Source organism: Cottoperca gobio, chromosome 20, assembly GCF_900634415.1.
Source record: "Cottoperca gobio chromosome 20, fCotGob3.1, whole genome shotgun sequence".
NCBI classification, from domain to species: domain Eukaryota; kingdom Metazoa; phylum Chordata; class Actinopteri; order Perciformes; family Bovichtidae; genus Cottoperca; species Cottoperca gobio.
In genome coordinates, this window is record NC_041374.1 from 5514155 (window position 1) to 5532543 (window position 18389).

Below are 18389 nucleotides of genomic sequence, written 5' to 3' on the forward strand. Positions count from 1 at the left end.
ATAGGCCTAGCCCTAGTGAAGGATTTGGCCTGATGCCTGCATTCATTATCTTAGCGCGCCCCCTTGTGGTGAGTATAGGCATCCGTCATCAGTATTATTTTATCATACAGTTTAATTAATGTCTAAAATTTTACAACAAGATTTTTAGTCAAACGATGTAAAAAAATACGCACTAGTTTTACGTGTCTTTGTGTTTTATTTTTAAATATTACCCTAACAATAAATAATATGCAGCCGTTGTGAGTCTGCGTAACCCTGCGCATGCGCATCAGTCTGGCTCAATTTAGCAGCTGTATTTCCTGCTTGCTGCTGTTTCCACTCGAAGCAATGGCAGAAGTGAAAGCTTCCCTGATTTGTGGCGGTACGTTCACGTTTTAATTCATGTACATTTATTGCTACACTATACATGTTACCACAGCATCTGTTAAAATGACCATTATTAGCTCCTGTTGTCGAAACGAAGGGAAATTGATGCTCAGTTAGCTGGGACGAGCTTTAGCTGGTGATGCTTCAGTCATGAGGTTTCAGGCTTGAGGGCTGGACAATAGAGACTGTAAAGCTCATGTTCGCGTTATTATGACATGTTCTTTGTGTTTTAATGTTACAGTTATAGCGGCTTTCCTGGCTTCAGCGGTGCTTGCATTTGTTGAAGATCTAGATGACACGTAAGTGATGCACTCCTGAATGCTCTGCCACAGTGTTTCACCTTCCTGCTAACTGTGACATTATAACGTGCTAATGCAATGCAACTTCCGAGGGTACAAGCAGCCTTGATGCAGGTGCAAATCAGAGTTAAGTTCAGTGCTAACTGGCTTTTCTCTTTCAAAACAAATGTTTAGGACTACATGATTACTACTAAACAGAAGAGGGTTTTAAAAGCAGACAAATCATGGTGGTAGGCTTGATTTCATCTTTTTAATTGGATGCCCGTGGTGGGATTTTGTCTCTTGTGTATTAGTGTCTGTTTTTGTTATTAGTTTCTGCAACTTTTTTTTTTACAAATAATACCTCTCATATCCACATAACTTGAATAGTTATTGTTCTACTGTCTGCCGGGCATTGTTTTATTTCATGTTTGACATCTTGCGTCTTGTAATGTGAGTTTTTCAGTATACAGTAATCATTAACTTTATTTAACTGTCATTCATTCTTTTCTTTTTCTTTTTTACAGATTTAAAGACACCAGAGTGAACGATGTCTGGCTGGTTGATGTGAGTCTGACATTACACACACACGCACACACACTAACAACAGTCTGGATCCATTCAGCTATGCTTTGCTATGCACGCCACTGCATGGATCCTTTACGGAAGTGGCAGCGGGTCGGGGTGGGATGTCGCAGGGCGGGGGCCGGAGAGGGTGTGCAGACTGTCCTCTGTGTTTGTGATTACAGGATGAGAAGTCATGCATGCCGGGCAAAGCCAGGGGGCTCGGAAGGGTTTATATCACAATTTGTGTCTGGGTTCATATAAGCAAATCAAGCTTGAGCACCCAAAGCTGCTTTCACTCCTAGTTTGGGTTGCAGGAAGTTTCAATACCAGGTCAACTGGTTTAATAGATGTTTCTGTTTCTCATACACACTTTGTGTTCAACTCAATTAGCAAATTGATTTAATTTTACTCAATATATGAACTAAACCTAAACTACTGCCGGTTACTTGTTGTATATATATTCTAAAAGCTCCACTAATCAGTGTTTTTATAATAACATTAATTAAATGTCTAATGTTGTTTCCAGTGATTAACCCACAAGGAATTATCAGCTAACTCTGCAGCTCAAGAAGTTTCTCAGCCTAGTTTAGTTAATGCTTTTGGCTTTATAGCACATTCACTGTATGGTTTACTGTCTTGTTACCAGCAGAAGTAGCTGTGAGCAGCAAAAACACTCTATAGAGTTGGTGGAGACCAAAAACAGAGCTAACATTTGAGTGAATATTAGACTCCAGGTGGAAAGATGAATGATAATGTTGCTCCATAACTGTTGGATGTGTAAAATAAGGAACTGATTAACTATAAAGGGGATGATATGACAATGTTGTGTTCACAACTTCACCAACATATGAGTTGTTGCAGGTTTAAGATGCGTCTCAAACAGCTCTTCATCTGGTCTTTATTAGCAGTAGGGAATTCAAATGAACTGAACCACTGCTCTGACCGTTATTTAAGTTTCCAGTCTTGTCATTTTGTATAATCCATCCCAGAGGTCAGACACAATATCAAGTACACAGCACTGGCAACAACACAGCACAAACAAAGCACTTAAATCACTGCAAGGTCATATACACAAAGAGATTTCAATAGAAGAAGCACAATATTATACGTATAATGTTGGTTTGGTGTGCTTTTAGAAGTCCCACTGTTTTGTCGATGTGTAATATACCTGGTGTAAGATAAAACGGAAGTCAAAATCTTAAAAAAATTAAATGTTTTCTTTAGTTTTTTCAATATCAACCACATAAAAAGATTCAGCAGCACCGTAATTTACAAAGATATGTGTTATTATAAAAGAGTAGAACCCAGATTTGGCTACACACCTTGTAGATAATGTTATATTTTGCATGATTTAAAATAGTGACAATATGTTGCACAGGATCTAAAGATTGCTTCCTGGTTATTTTCAGTTCTATGCGCCGTGGTGCGGGTACTGTAAAAAACTAGAACCGGTATGGCACGATGTGGGAGTGGAGCTTAAGGGCTCCGGGTCGCCGGTCCGCGTTGGAAAGATGGATGCCACGGCTTTCTCTGGTGAGTAGACGATGAAGCACTTTGAAGGTCTTTCCTGGGAGGCTGCTGGTCCCCAGGTGGTTATTTCATGTGCTGGAGACAAAGATAGATCAAACTAATTGACTGCTTTGTTCAACAACATGATGACGCCTTGCAGGTAGAAGCACCATCGACGGTATTAAAAATGTATCTCAATATTATTGTTATTGTAATGTTTGTTTGCCACAATAAAATATTAGTATTGTGAGTAAAACTACAATGACTGTGCCTTAGAAATACTCCATGGACACAAAAACTATGAATAAATATGTACGATTACGGCACGATGTCATTAAACACTAACTGTGACCATGTCAACCATATGCAATATTGTTGACGGAAAACACATGTTACCAAAACCTCTCTTTGTTTCCATTAACAAAAGAGGAGATATAGTTTAGCCTGTTCAGCCTCAGCAGGACTGCAGAGGTATCTAACCCCTGTGAGAAGACGGGATGCTTCTCCATATAATATGTTTTTGTCTGATGCTATATTTGTTTTCTATACTGCAGGAATGGCGTCAGAGTTCGGTGTTCGTGGTTACCCCACAATAAAGCTGTAAGTGACAACGGATTACCTTACCTTTTCGTTTTAAAATTGAACTTCTGTTGGCGTCATTTTTTAACTTTATAAGTCGACTGTTTACTTTGATTCAAAGCTTTAGTTTTGTGTAATCGTGTATGAAATGACATGCAGACACGCACACTTCTGCCTTTTTTCTTTTGTTGCATATTGCTGTAATTCTCCTAACCACTCAGTGCAGCTTTGAATAGGCTTAAAGAAATCCATATAAGATTAAAAGGCTTATTGAATTTTGTACGGACCTACAGGGTATGGACACAGTATGATAATTAGTCCAATACAATATGCAGATTACACATTACATTTCTGTGAAGCCTCTAGTGTTAAGTAATTGTTAAGCCTGTGTCAGAGAGGCATTGATCCAGTGTTTTTTGAGGCTGTAATTTGGCGTGGTATTATACTATATTACTACAAGTGTCTCTACTTAAGTTTGTATTGTGTTTTTTCCCCTTGAGGTTTGGCCTGTTGAGATGCTGTTAGATGACTTATTCAGGAGGGAACGAGGTGTTGTAGCCGCTTCCTGAAGGCAGAACTAAGTGACAAACTGTTCACACCTTCTGAGCTTGATTCTTTATTGGGTGTGACGCTCCTTAATGCCCTTAATTATACATTTCTTGGGCGATAAACTCTTTAAAATCAGCAATTCCTTTTTAAGGTATGTCTGAAATCACTTCATCTTGTGATTTATCGATGAACAAATCAAGAGTCTTTGATTCGATCTACTGATTTCCCCCGAATATCTCATTGCACTTTTGTTTTTAGCTTGAAGTCTTCATTTTTCCAAATATAAAATGAATGTAGGTAGACGGGCTCAACGGCAGAACTCGTGTCGACTTGAGAGAAATGATCATCCCACTTCGCTCGACGCATTTGAGCCAGAATCATTTCTCTGCACGCCGCCATGATGGGCTCCCCGTTTAGTTTCATCAAGCTCATTTGGGAAACTGCCACAGGATCACGGCAGGGTTCGTAACATTAAAGCAAGCAAGTGATGAAACATCCATCGAAGAACACGAGATAACTCCCTCTGTGACAGAAGGAGACTTGATTTAGAGGTCTGTCTCCCCCCCCACCCCCCCCCCCTGAGTTCATTAAGCCCTGTGGGCTGATGCAACCGTAGCAATCCTTAATGCATTCTTTTTGTAGGAGCTCGCTTTGAGCCGTATCTTCGGCTAGAACTCAATTAGGGACAACAGTCATCAGTGTTGTGTTTCACCTGGAGGTGAGAGGGTTTAGATTAAATTGACCTTTTGTGATGAATAATCTGTTCTCTATAGATTTGCTGTGTCATTAGAACACCTGGTAAGAGTCAGGTTGGCGTTGCGATGCTTCAATGGAATATTTATGAACTAAATCTATGAAATGTAAAGAATGTGAAACAATTTTTGAGAGGCCCAGATGTCCAGTACCTTAAGAGATTCTGCTTACATTGATGCACTCCGTGGCCCCCACCATTAGTTCAATAGATCCCCTTTGGGATGTGGTGGAGAGGGAGATCGCAGCATGAATATGCAGCCGACAAATCAGCAGTTTCCAGCTCCTTGTTGGATCCACGCCACGGAGAATTTAGCCTGTTCTGGGTGCAAAGAGGTTTTTTTAGAAAGGTGTACCAAAGAAAGTGGCCAAGGAGTGTATATAGCAGAGAAAATAGTTATATTTGAGAAGCTGGATGTTAATATTTGCCGAACTAAAACAATGAATAAAATGTCAAAATAGGTTCAAATGTCCTGTCCACTGACCGATCGAATGGTTTAGTTTGAGCTTTGCCTCTAGTGCAACACTCTCTCTCTCTTCTTCAATGAATGAAGTTTCTTTTCCGACAAATCAAAAATCCTGACGACAAAGTTCAATGTCATGCAATTCATTTCTATCCCATTTTTTATTGCACGAGAATGTTTCAATCGGTGTCTTCACCCAGCAGCAAGTTCAGAGCACAAACTAACCAGCGGTGCTGAACATGTGACATGCTCAGCCTTTCTGTTTCTGTCTCCTCCTCAGGTTAAAGGGTGACCTCGCCTATAATTACAAGGGACCCAGGACAAAAGATGATATCGTAGAGTTCGCCAACAGGGTGGCAGGGTAAGCCTTCAACATCCATTTTTCCTTCTTCACACAGCTGAACTAATAAGAGCCGTCCAAGCAAGCTTATCAACGCAGGCCATATTTGTTTCCTATCTCAATGGGTTTCCCCCTCTGATGCTCCAGTTTAAGCAACTATGTCAACTGTGCCTGACAGATTTTTCCCCTCCCCTGAGGGAAATCGAGCTCGATCTGTGACAGAGAGGGGTTTAAAAAAGCTTAACTCGGACTTCAGGAGGTGCAAGTTGTTGAAAGGTCCACTGGGTGGTGCCACCAGCACAGAGATCAAGAGCAGAAAGTGTTGGGAGTTTTGACATCAGTTTGAAGTCTTTGCTTTAGTGTGCCACTTTTGTCCTGCACTAATCTGTGTGCATTTTTATTTCCCTCTCCAGACCGGCCGTCAGGGCACTTCCCAGCAAGCAGATGTTCGAGCACATGATGAAACGACATGATGTGCTCTTTGTGTATGTCGGAGGGGAGTCTCCGCTGAAAGTAAGCACCATTCATGTCACACAACACATCGAGATTTTATTCTAAGCACCCAGCTTCCACAGAGCTACAAGCATAAAACAGCTGCTGTAACAACAAAGAAAAGGTTGTGTGTTGTACATTGTAGTGACTCGACCTTTACAACTGTTTAAACACTCATTTATCCCAAGCTGCTGTGTACATGCTGAAACACTTGTTTGCCGTTGCAGGAGAAGTACCACGACGTAGCCTCTGAGCTCATTGTCTACACTTATTTCTTCTCGGCTTCAGAGGAAGTCTTTCCAGAGGTAATCTTTGAATTTGCATCCCTTTTTTTTTTAATTCCTGAAAAATAGTGAAATCCCCCGTAGAGAGTTGCACATTTATATCATCATGTTATTGATAGTCTATCTGCATATACAGATTCCAGGCGTGCATGCTGTCTCTGCATTATGCAAAACACTATAAGTTTCACAGTTTGCTGCCAAGAGTTTTTTTTTCTCCCAAATCTATCAAGTGCACATACATTCCTAGAGTAAAAATAAATGATAGAACGTGGTTTTGAATGAAATATCTTTTTGTGTTTTCAACAGTCAGTGACTTTGCCAGAGCTTCCTGCGGTTGTAGTCTTTAAAGATGGGGCCTACTTTACCTACGATGGTGAGTATTGTGTTCCCCTGTCTCCATCCACTGTTGTCCGGTGGCAGTTTTGTTTAATTAAACATAAAAAGGGCTTCATAAGAAAGTGTTTGCGGGGCCAGCAGGGTGCACTCGGTGTACTGCGCCTCGTCTTTTTGTTCCCTGCAATCCTTGTTTTCTCTCGCTGTGTTCGCCTAGTTTTCCGGTCTCTGCTGCTGTTCTTTCATCTTCCTCACCACATTGAGTTATGGTGTGCCTGGCCCATCATAAAACACCCAGGGCTCTGCCCACTATTGTGTGTGCGGCGAGGCCAGTGATGTTGTGGTGGTTTGTCTTTGGGCGGACATGCATAGCAGGCCAGGGTGGATGGGCGTGAGAGACCACAGTTTAGACCAAATACATCAGTTCAGAGCTGGTACTGTATATACAGTCATTTAAAGCCAAGAATTCAGTCACTAAATCAGCTGTCAAGTCTCCGCGCAAGAATCGTATGTGACGAGAGGTTTTTGTTACCCAATCCAAAGCTTCTCAGCGCAACAACGTGAGTCCACCGCATTCCTCCATGATGTCTTGCATTGTGCCGCTGCTGTGGGCCCGAGCCGGGAGGCGGAAACGGAAGGGAAGAGCATCAAGGCACAACGACAACACAAACGGGCCCCAGTAGTGGCTGTTGGGCAGGTTCGGTGCACGGTGCAGCACCCGGAGAACAAAATCCAACTCCGCCTCCATGTGCGAGTTCACATCCGTCTGCTCCACCTGACCATTACGGAAGAGGGGCTTCCCGCACCAAAATCGCAGCAGCAGAGGCTCGGCACAGCGGACGTTGATGACAAAAACTCCACATTCCGCAGAGTCCTCCAGGACCTTGACACGGAGGACGCGGCGAATATTTAGCATTGCCATGGCGATGGCATATTGAAGTCGCCAAGCGACTGAGGGGGGAGCAGTGAGGAGTTGTGTCCTTCCTCACAGCGTGGATTTCTCCGTCTGAAAACTGAAGGGAAAATGCTCTAATTATTATCGGTTATTGTAGGTGAAAATGGAGGCAAAATAATGAGAGCGCAGCTCATTAAGCACTTACCTACAATGACAGCCAACAAAAGATGCGTCCCCACTCTGCGTTAGAGAGAGCCGTTTGCCTGTTACCAGCTGTGGTCCTCAGCAGTTGGTTAATTTCCAGCTTGGCTGTGTTTCTCACAGGTCTGCTGTCACTGAAGGTCCGCTGACTGGATGTTGGAACAAGGTATAAATGAGACCAAGGCGCCTCGTGTGGTTTTCTATGTCACTCACTTTGCATGACGTTCTATGGAATGTCATTTGGCTCAACTTTTGCATAAGCACACACTGTTTTAATGTCAGATGCGCCGCTTATCGAAGTGTGCGGCTGTCTAACGCACCTATCTTTTATTAGCCATGTTGTTTATCTACCAAGCTACAGATGCTTGTATATTCTTTCCAGTAAACCATCTCCCCGCCAGCCTTTTTGTTTTTGTTTGTGATTCAGATTCATAAATACTTATTAGAAATTCTGAGCACATTCACTGTTCTCTTTGTGCAGGTCTGACTCGGTGTGTTTCTTAAAACAACGGGGGACGCTGTCCAAACACGTCCTCTCGCTTTTGTGTAAAATGATATTTGACATTTCGTTGAGCTTTGATTGGTTTAGTACACATCACAAACAGCAGCATCCCTTTTGAAAAAGGGTCTGTTAAAATATAATACGGCGCAGAGGCTCATACATATTTAATAACTAACTAGCTTCGTACTGCTGTACACGTCTGAACTGTTATTTTTGCTTCAAGGGCCAAATGGTTTTTGATCATCGTGTGTGTGTGCAGTGATGTCTACTGAGCTACATGTCACTGCTGTAAGAAAACAGAAAAATATAATTAGGATGTATGTTAAGTGTACACACCATGTTGTTTGCAAGGGAGTGTTAATACACGTTAGTTAGTACTCAGCGCCAGGCTCTCCGTTGATCTGTTTCAGCGATTTATGGTTTAGCCTCGCCACTCCTTGTCTGGAACGGCGCACGACGCAGCCGGCTGTGAGGTAAACAGTCTGTGATTGCGATGACAAAATGAGATCACACTTAGAAAGGTGGTAACACACTGAAGACATTCTGTGATCACACGTAGTCCCCGAAGTGGTTATTTGAGTCGGCAAAGACGACGACAAGGTCGGTATGGATGGCATGGGAAAGCATTGACAATATGCAACATCCCCATTAATCCAGTTATGTTTTTTTTAATTTGGCCTAGACTGAAATATTTAAGCAACTATAGGGTGGATTGCCTACAAACATTCATGGTCCCCAAAGGATGAATCTTTACTGATCCTCCAGTGCCACCATGAGGTTGGAACAACTATCGGATAGATTGCCATGAAATTTTGTACAATAATTAATTTTCCCTAAAAGGCTGAACTGTAATGACTTTTCATATTGCGCCATCATCTGGTCAGATTTTTAATTATACTTCTGTTTACTGGCCAAATGCATGAAAAACAAATGACATTCCCGTCAGCCTCAGCCGTGCTTTGTGTTAATTAGCAGACGTTAGCATGCTGACACGCTAGGCTGGAGAATGTGATAAACAACCAGCCTGCTATCTTCCATATCGAGTAGCTGATGAACGTAGCGACTGGGACATGGCTCCCATCCCTCACTGGAGCTTTGTTTTGGTCTGCTCTTTTCATTGTTTGCCTCTTAAGATTTTCCTTTTTGTATATAGTGAGATATGTTGTCCCGTCGTTTCACCACGCTTTCTTTCATCAATCGTTTCATCCTCTGCCTCCTCCAGTGTCTCATCCTGTTTGAACTCTCTTGATATTCTCTCTGTCTGTCTGTCTGTCTGTCTGTCTGTCTGTCTGTCTGTCCCTCTCTCTCTCTCTGTCTGTCCTGTCTGTCTCTCTCTCTTCTGTGTCTGTCTGTCTGTCTCTCTCTCTCTCTCTCTCTCTCCTCTCTCTCTCTCTCCTCTGTTCTCTCGTTCTCTCTTCACTCTGTCTCTGCTCTCTCTCTCTCGTTTTTCTCTCTCTCTCCTCTCTCTCTCTGTCTGTCTGTCTCTCTCTCTCTCTCTCTCTCTCTCTCTCTGTCTTTCTTCTTGTCTCTCTCTCGTGGTCGTACTCTGTATGTCTCTCTCTCTCTCTCTCTCTCTCTCTCTCTCTCTCCCTCCTCTCTCTCCTGTCTCTCTCTCTTGTTCTCTCTCTGCTCTCTCTCTGTCTCTGTCTACTTCTCTCGTCTCTCTCTCTCTCTTCTATCTCTGTCTCTCTCTGTCTATCTCTCTCTGTCTGCTGTCTGTCTGTCTCTCCTCTCTCTCTCTCTCCTCTGTTCTCTCTCTCTCTCTCTCTCTGTCTCTCTCTCTCTGGTCTGTCTGTCTGTCTGTCTCTCTCTCTCTCTCTCTCTCTCTGTATCTCTCTCTTGTCTCTCTCTGTCTCTCTCTCTCTGTATCTGTTCTCTCTCTCTGTCTATCTCTCTGTCTCTCTCTGTCTCTGCTCTCTCTCTGTCTCTCTCTGTCTCTCTCTGTCTCTCTCTGTCTCTCTCTGTCTCTCTCTGCTCTCTCTGCTCTCTGTCTCTCTCTGTCTCTGTCTCGTCTCTCTCTCCGTCTCTCTGCTCTCGTCCTCTCTGTCTCTGCTCTCTCTCTCTCTCTCTCTCGTCTCTCTCTCTCTCTCTCTCTCTCTCTCTCTCCTCTCTGTCGCTCTCTCTCCTCTCTCTGTCTCTCTCTCTCTCTCTCTCTCATCTCTCTGTCTCTCTCTGTCTCTCTCTCTGTCTCTCTCTCTGTCCTCTCTCTCTGTCTCTCTCTCTGTCTCTCTGTGTTTCTGTCTCTCTCTCTCTCTCGTCTCTCTCTCTCTCTCTCTCTCTCTCTCTCTCTCGTCTCTCTCTCTCTGTCTCTCTCTCTGTCTCTCTGTCTCTCTCTCTCTCTCTCTGTCTCTCTCTCTCTCTCGTCTCTCTCTCTCTGTCTCTCTCTCTGTCTCTCTGTCTCTCTCTCTCTCTCTCTCTCTCTCTCTCTCTCTCTCTCTCTCTCTCTCTCTTCTCTCTCTCCTACATTTCTCACTCTGCTTTTGTTTCTGCGCTATGCATTGTCTTGGAGGTCCTCTATGCCATTAACCTTCATCCTTGAAACGTGTCAGAGCTGCATCCTGGATCATCCTCACTCCACGCACTGTCTGTTTTTATTCCCCTCCCTGCTCCTCGTCTTTCTCTCTCGTCTCCCGCTGTGTGAACTCTGGGCTGACAGGCTCCTGTAGAGCAAGTACGGTGATTGCGAGGTTTGTCGCCCAGGAAGAGAGCTGCTCTAATGTTCCTCAAGGTGAAGCGAGTTCAGTCGGCATAGAGGTTCGTTCATCAGGCCGTGCGGTCCCAGTATGGGGCCTTCGACTCACTCTCTCTCGCTTCTTGGAGACATGCTGTCTACAAAGCCAGAACCTCTGTGGAAAAAACTCTCTGGAATGTCTAACCAGATTGACCGACTGACTGCCTTTGCGCAGCAGCAGCAGCACCACTGAGGAATAGATTGCATTGCATTAAGGCCATTTTGATCCGAGTATAAGCTACGACCTTGGGGGTTTAAAACATATCAGGTTTTTAGGTTGTCATGTTCAGCATTATGCTCCCAGCTCACTTGGGGTGCAGCTTAAGAACCATGTTAAAGTCATCAGTGTTGTTGTAATTTCTGTGATAGTAGCAGAAAGGTCGCGATAACTTATTAACATGCCATAATGAGGTCCCAGCTACGTTTGACATTAATTATGAGCGTACCGTAGCCTCCTTCAGCTGGAGAAAATGGCGTTGTTTAAGCAGCCTCGCTACACCCTATTTATACCCTCTAGGGACAGACTCTGGTCCCGTTTGCATGTTGCCTCCAGATGTTAGGGTAGCAACAACATGTGGTTAGCATTCAGGAAGCGATCCTTTATTTTTTGCACTTTTTTTGCTTTTTGCCTAATGCATCTGTTGAATTATGCATTCGCTCCAAATGTGTAAAAAATAAATAAAAGAAAGAAAGAAAACTGCCAAAACGGCGTCCTGAAAAATAATTTACCTACTCGTGGAGAATCATTTACAAACCAAATGTGTTTTTGTTTTGATTTTTAAGATGGAGAGGCGTAATAGCTGTGAAACGAGGTTAGGTGAGCAGCGTCCCAGAAAACAACAGCAGCTATTGTGAATTTTTTTTTTTTATATATCTTTACGAGTATTTTGAAAAACAGCAAATGAATCCAGACGGAACAAAATGTTCCTTCATCTATGTCTTAACAACCAAACTATTAGATTTAATTGTTTTCGTCTGGATTGACTCTCGATATGCTCGCTCTGACTCATCATTGGCTGTTTCAGACCCAAAATAGCCTCCTGACTACTTGACCCAGAGGCAGCCTCCTGTCATAACAATTTCTGATCATTGTTCAACTGACCTTGTGTCCCGCTCTTCATTCCCTAGAGAGCGTACATGTGGTAAACACTGTGATCTTCTTACAATCCATGCCATCAACACACTGTTGTTCTTTGCTTTTATTATGGACCCCGGGTTGTGCGCTGAATGTCGATTGTGTGCTTCTGAAAGATTCTGTCTCTTTTGTGTCGCAGAGTACGAAGATGCGAGTTTGTCATCGTGGGTGAACAAGGAGCGCTTCCAAGGTTACCTTCAGATTGACGGCTTTACGCTGTATGAGCTCGGGGAAACAGGTATGCATCGACTTTGTCACCCATAATATGTTCACTCCCAAACTGCCTTTTTTAATCTATTCACGACATGTTCCAAATACCATATTTATTTAGTGGTCATATTACACAGCTGTAGTTTTAATTAGGGCTTCAACAAACTATCAATTAATAAGCTCATTATTTCTCCATTAATTAAAAATCACACCTGTAGTTCGGTTCACACTGACTGCATCATCAGGACACTCGTGGGGAAATCAAATTCCGCAGACTGACACGCACTGCTGATGTGTATATTTAAGTTCTCTGATCATAAGCATTATTAGTAATATTAGACTGCCAATCGACCCCATGTTATGAGTAATGAGTAATGATTCTGGGCTTATCTCTGTGGGATCGCTGTCAAACTCTTTTTATTGGATATAATGAAGTGAAAAAGTAAACGGAGTCGGACACAAGAACGGCACCTTTTAACAGCTTCTGAAGCATTAAATAGGAAAAACACCTGCGCTTACGTATTACCATAGTTACCAAATGATACCTGGCCTTATACAGATCAATTAGAAGATCGCTTCCTGAACAGATCAGCAGATGGATTAGTAGTTTCATCCTTAAAACACATATCTGGTATCATAGAATCCCAACATATGCTTTTACACCAAAACACCGAGCAGCACCAGAGTTCAGTCTGCGGTCTCGGTTCGGTTGTTTGTTCCGCACAACGGTACGAATTCCAGCTTTACACCGGCCCAAAAAATGAACGGCACTAACCGTGAACCGAACAGCTTATCTGCGTTAATTGTGTGTCGGGGAAATGATGGTGAAAGTCTTGTCACTTCCCTCTAGATGTACACCCTGTTGCCCTACTTGCTGAAATGTGCGTACCAACGGTATTTCACTTCTTTATGTGCGGCGACGCCGCGCGTGCACACTGAGATCAGTGATGCTCAATGAACCGTTGGATTTCTCTTACATTTGCTGCTTACAAACCATTTAGACCACATTTGAAGTCTGTAGTTCTGAACACAAAATAGCCTCTAAAGCGCCGTGTGACTGATTTTAAAGACGGCATCGTCTGCGGCTTCAGTCTGTTGCGATAACTTGTGAGTGTTTGTCTCTAAAAGTCTTTCCAGTCAAGTTTTCATGCCCTTGAGCTCATTGTAGGCTGGTGAAGGGACATTTCAATGCTCCAAAAGCCTCATCCTACACCAGTCCCACGTCCCCAACGTTTAAATACCAGTGTGACTGAAATCAATGAATAGTCTCGAGCTGTAATTTAGATCTATTTGAGTCAAAACGTGAGGGACAGCACACTGACGAGAGGCAGGCGAGGATAAGTGGCGTATTAAAAACAAAATCTATCACAGTTTTTGTTTTCTTTGTGGCGTACAGGAACATTGGGTGGCTGTTCTTCACGGTCAGAGGGTGGATAGCATCTCTGATAAACACAACACGTACTTTGAACAACATTTTAAAGCAAAGTATTGCACAAAAGGCCCAGTGAAAGAGTGTCACCATCACCCCAAAAACTGATGAAAATTGTAGATTTCGCGGTGAATTCTCTCAAAGTTTCTGCATTACATCACCGGATTTAGTCACGCGAGCAGTCAATTCAACAAAGGCGGCTGAATAAACAACACATTCCACAAACCAATGGATCAGAAGACGAGCCGGTCCGGTCCATAAATATCCTTTAGCACATTTTAGGAAATATGATGCATGCAAGTTGTTGCAAGATGGATGTCTTGTAAATTTGATTATATCACTTCACAGTGAAGGTTGTGAGTGCTATAAGCTATTTCTTTAAGCTTTTACGGGAAGAATGTGAAACTAAAGCCAGTGACCCTTTTTTTTAAATAAACTTTATTAAAATATTTCCTCATAGACTTGAACGTAAGTATTTATAAATGGTTTATCAGCATTTTAACTGCATTATTACCACACAGAAAGGATAAAAACTGGCCAATGTTGTATAGAATGGCTAATAACTGATCTTTAAAGCATTAGTAACTACTAACAATATCCATTATTTAGTACTATAGGGAGCGCCTCTGTAGAGCATGCCTTGGGACCTTTTGTTACATGTGGCATTAAGTTGAAATCATTTGGCTTAGAAGTCCTGTAGTTCGACAACAAAGCAGAATGGATCTATTTTATATATATACACACACATAGGAATGAATAATGCAGCTACATCAAAAGTAGATTCTGTGCACCTACTTAGGCACTACAAAGAGTTAATTATGCACATTTTCTCAGATTGTATTCCCCTGAAGAAGTATTGTAGAAACACAAAGTAAACCATACATAAACTATTGTTCACTGCATTCCTTTTTCTTCTTCTCAACAGCCACAGAACAATGCAATCAAATGTATTTTGGGAATGATATGTTGAGGTGAATATTCTGCATCGAAGGGCTGCAAGTAGAACTGGCCCTCTAACACATTTATATATTTAAAAAATAGTTCCTGTGGCTTAACCTCCTCTCCATCTTCCACAATTTATTCCACAATCGGTGTCTTCAATGTGAAATATTATTCCTTTTCATGACTGAAAGCGGTCGACTGCCTTTACATAACCTCAAGCTTGCCACACAACCACCACCACCACCACTGACCACCAGGGGGCAGGCTGGTACTCTCATTCGAGCAACAAGGGGGCTTCTAGCCTCAAACCAATAAGTCTGAATAACAGACCTTTTCAGTTTTTTTTTAAGTAAACCTATTTGTCGTGTCGCAGGTTCGATTTTTGAACGACACCAAAATAGCTCTCCCATCACAAAGTGACCACTTGTTTCCTATTCAACCAAGTAGAAAACCCTAAGCTAGCTTAATGTTTGAGTGTCTCGGTGCCACTTTCTTTCTTTTCCGCGCTCGAGAGGTGATTCTTCTCCTCCAGAGCCTCTTATCTGCCTGCCATTGTCTTCTCACCTTCTTTTTGTGTGTGTGTGTGTGTGTGTGTGTGTGTGTGTGTGTGTGTGTGTGTGTGTGTGTGTGTGTGTGTGTGTGTGTGTGTGTGATTTTTAATCCCTGTCTGCCAACTCAGGCAAATTGGTGGCGATTGCAGTCATCGATGAGAAGGACCCCGCAGAGGATAGTGGCAGGTACAAAGAACAGTGAAATTAAAAAGCATAGCTCTATTATACATTGCTCCGCTATATAGTTGTGCTCAAGTCCTTTCAAATAAAGATAAGACTTGCTGTTATTGTTTGGACTTTTCCACAAATTACAGGCAATCTGTCCAAAGAAATATATATATAAAGGTTGGACTTCGACCCGTGTGGTGTTTCACTCTCTTTTCATTTGCTTTTAGATTAAAGACCTTGATTCAGAGGGTGGCGAAGGAATACAGAGAACATTTTAACAGGTAAGGCACGGATACACAATGAGGTCAAAGATGAATATCCAATTCATACATTTATTCGAGGATGGTGCACTCGCTGGGGAGCGCCGCCTGTCTATTCACAAGCAACTTTATGCCTTCGCTAGGGCACGTCTGTTTTCGTCGAGGTTCAGTAGAAAGGTAATTATGCAAAATGTCAGCTTCCAAATATAGGTGTTCTTTTCAGCTGTCAGTCAGAAACTCAGCTCGCCTGGTATTAATGCATAATTTTCTGTTTTCTCCGGCTCCAATTGTGCAATAACAACCGGAGATGAGACTCTGTGTTTCAGCACCGCCTCGTTCGACCTGTACATTTACCAGAGAGGAACCAATTAAACAAGGCATTGAATATAAAGAGGGAATACACTTTAAATGTGTCGTTTCACAACTGTATCGTAAAGGTCGGGAAAGGCAGACTGTGGAAAACGGAGAGGACGCAAGAACACAGACACTCAAATGTTTAACATAGGGCTCTTGAAACAATTGCTGTATGTGTCCAAGTAGCATGAGTCAGTGAGTGCAGCAGGTTGGCAGGTCACCCTTCAGCAGATTAAAGCAAACGTAACTGAAGCGGCTTGAATTGAAATGAGCGCTACGGTTCTATAGCTGACCCTTATCTTTGAACACGCCCAGCAGGGAGACGAGAGGATATCCTCAAATGGATTAATAGAAAAAAACATTTTCATCATTATGTTGTGCTTAAGTTCCTCCCTGTGCCCCCCGTCATTGACCATGTTGCTTCATCAGAGAGATTTCTGCTTTTCATTTGAAGAGGTATATCTCTAACCGCCATGATCAAAGTGTTTCTTCCTCTCCAGGCATTCCCATTAGGAGTGATTGAATTACACAGCTCCCTATCATCAATTGAACTACTATCCGCCATGCAGCTCTGTGCTGCTTTTTTGAAGACTTTTGAGTTTGAGAATCCCTACTGAGATCAGAGATGCCTGCAGTGTTCTGACACACCTAAACGGTACTTGTAATTAGAAGTTGCGGGATTCAGCGACGCCCCCGGTGGTGGGTGGCAGCAACGCATGGAGTCGACACATCATAGGTGATGAGTGACACTTAAATGAGCTGATGCAGTCATACATGTCACGGTGTTTAGCTCTCCCACTGTTGGTAGTGTTTTGACAGAACTGTGTGTGTGTGTGTGTGTGTGTGTGTGTGTGTGAGAGTGAGTGAGTGTGAGAGTCTGATTTCATTAGTTGGTGGGTGTGTTGTCTTGGCTTTCAGTTGTTGCAAAGATGAAGCAAAGAGCTTCTTCACAAATGGAAACCGTTTGACTTTCCGTCTATAAATTGCTCTGGACTCTTTAGGTTACAGACGTTTCTTGAGAGGCAGATGTTAAGAAACATGTTTAACATTCCAGCACATGTTAAAGCTGCACTAATAACTATATTTATGTTTTAGAATGTATTAAATATTGGCGGTCATGAACACACACAGAATCATGACTCCTTTCTTTAGTTCTCCTCAACTCTACGGAGCTTCATAGCGTCTTTCAGCTTATTGTTTTGGTTTTTTGGTGCAATCCCACCAAATACACCCACCGCAGCTGTTTTCAGCAAAACAAACTGTACGCAAGCCAATACCCCAATCCAGGTTCTTTTTCTGAATAATTTGAAAGATGCTTAAATTGCATAAAAATATTACCGACTGTTGCTTTAAGTTTGAAAAGTGCTTATGAGGGTGATTTCTAAAAACATACAGTTGTGTATATGATCATTGCCGGTACAATAAGTCCTGTCCTCAAAGAGCTTAAAGCCTCCTGGTGGTCGGGGGGGGGACATTGTTAGTGTGCGAGTATTCTCGTGTACCCCCCCCCCCCCCCCACTTTCCCTGGAATTTTATTCAGTGCAAATCTGGCTTCAGAAAAACATTCTTCTCTTCATGAGAACCACATGACGTGACCGATAGCATCAATAAATATCCCGTTCAGTTGGGAACATTTAGAGAGTTAAATGAATAACAGATGCATTTCCAGAGGGAACATTTAGCCCAGATCTCCAACCCTTGTGCATTCTTGCTCCATGCCTCGTCTCACACACGCCAGCTTCTCAGTTGCTCACCCGTCTTGGCCGGTCTGCTCAGCGGCCTCGCCAAGAAGTGTCAGCGGGAGCAGGGGGGAATGGACATACACTGGAAATGGATACTGACATGTAAATATTTAAATACCAGACGAAGTATTTAAAGAATTTTAATTTCCACATCACATGTTGCGTGCCTCGATACTCCGAGTTCAAGTCTCGGCACTGACTTCACAGCACAACTGACTTGTTGACGAGCTTCAGTCCCAGTCACTATTGTCGGCGATATTAAAACTAACAGACTGATATTATATTGCAACCTACTCGATTTATTATATAGTTCCTTCTCTTCATAATTGTGTCATTGATATAAACGCAGGCAGTATTGTGTAGCACCCAGGGGACAAACGCGCCAGATGTAGTTATGATTCAATATAATATACATGTAGAGGCCCCCCCATTATCTGGCATTCAGTGGAAGTCACTGGCTTTTCCTGGACTTGTGCAACCCCCCCCCCCCCCCCCTCCCCTCTTCCCTAGTGTACCCACTAGTATACTCTCTGCTCAGACATAGTGCAGCACAATGAGATACAAATTGAATTCCTCCTCCCGCCTTATCGTTTAGATAAATCACCTGAGTCTTTTTCTGTGGTGGGAAACGATGAGGAGAAACAGGAGCCGGCACAGGACGGAGCTTTGGAGATTTTTTTTAATTTAAATCTTTTTTGCAGTGACAAAATCCCTGTTATATATGGCAGAAACATGCAATTCCATTCAATGTGTTTTCA

The 18389-nt window shown here is 42.7% G+C and overlaps 1 protein-coding gene across 2 annotated transcripts in view; it reads left to right on the forward strand.

Moving 5' to 3' along the window:
- Positions 1-234: 234 nt before the first annotated feature.
- The window catches only part of tmx3b (thioredoxin related transmembrane protein 3b), a 31872-nt gene continuing 13717 nt past the window's right edge, over positions 235-18389 (forward strand). For both annotated transcript variants that reach the window (XM_029457728.1, XM_029457729.1), the window contains exons 1-12: positions 235-361; positions 608-665; positions 1172-1211; positions 2621-2744; positions 3275-3320; positions 5343-5423; positions 5816-5915; positions 6122-6199; positions 6485-6551; positions 12115-12213; positions 15236-15293; positions 15503-15556. In XM_029457728.1, coding sequence (XP_029313588.1) covers positions 262-361; positions 608-665; positions 1172-1211; positions 2621-2744; positions 3275-3320; positions 5343-5423; positions 5816-5915; positions 6122-6199; positions 6485-6551; positions 12115-12213; positions 15236-15293; positions 15503-15556 — 905 coding nt within the window. In that variant the 5' untranslated portion in view covers positions 235-261. The remainder of the gene's footprint in view (positions 362-607; positions 666-1171; positions 1212-2620; positions 2745-3274; positions 3321-5342; positions 5424-5815; positions 5916-6121; positions 6200-6484; positions 6552-12114; positions 12214-15235; positions 15294-15502; positions 15557-18389) is intronic.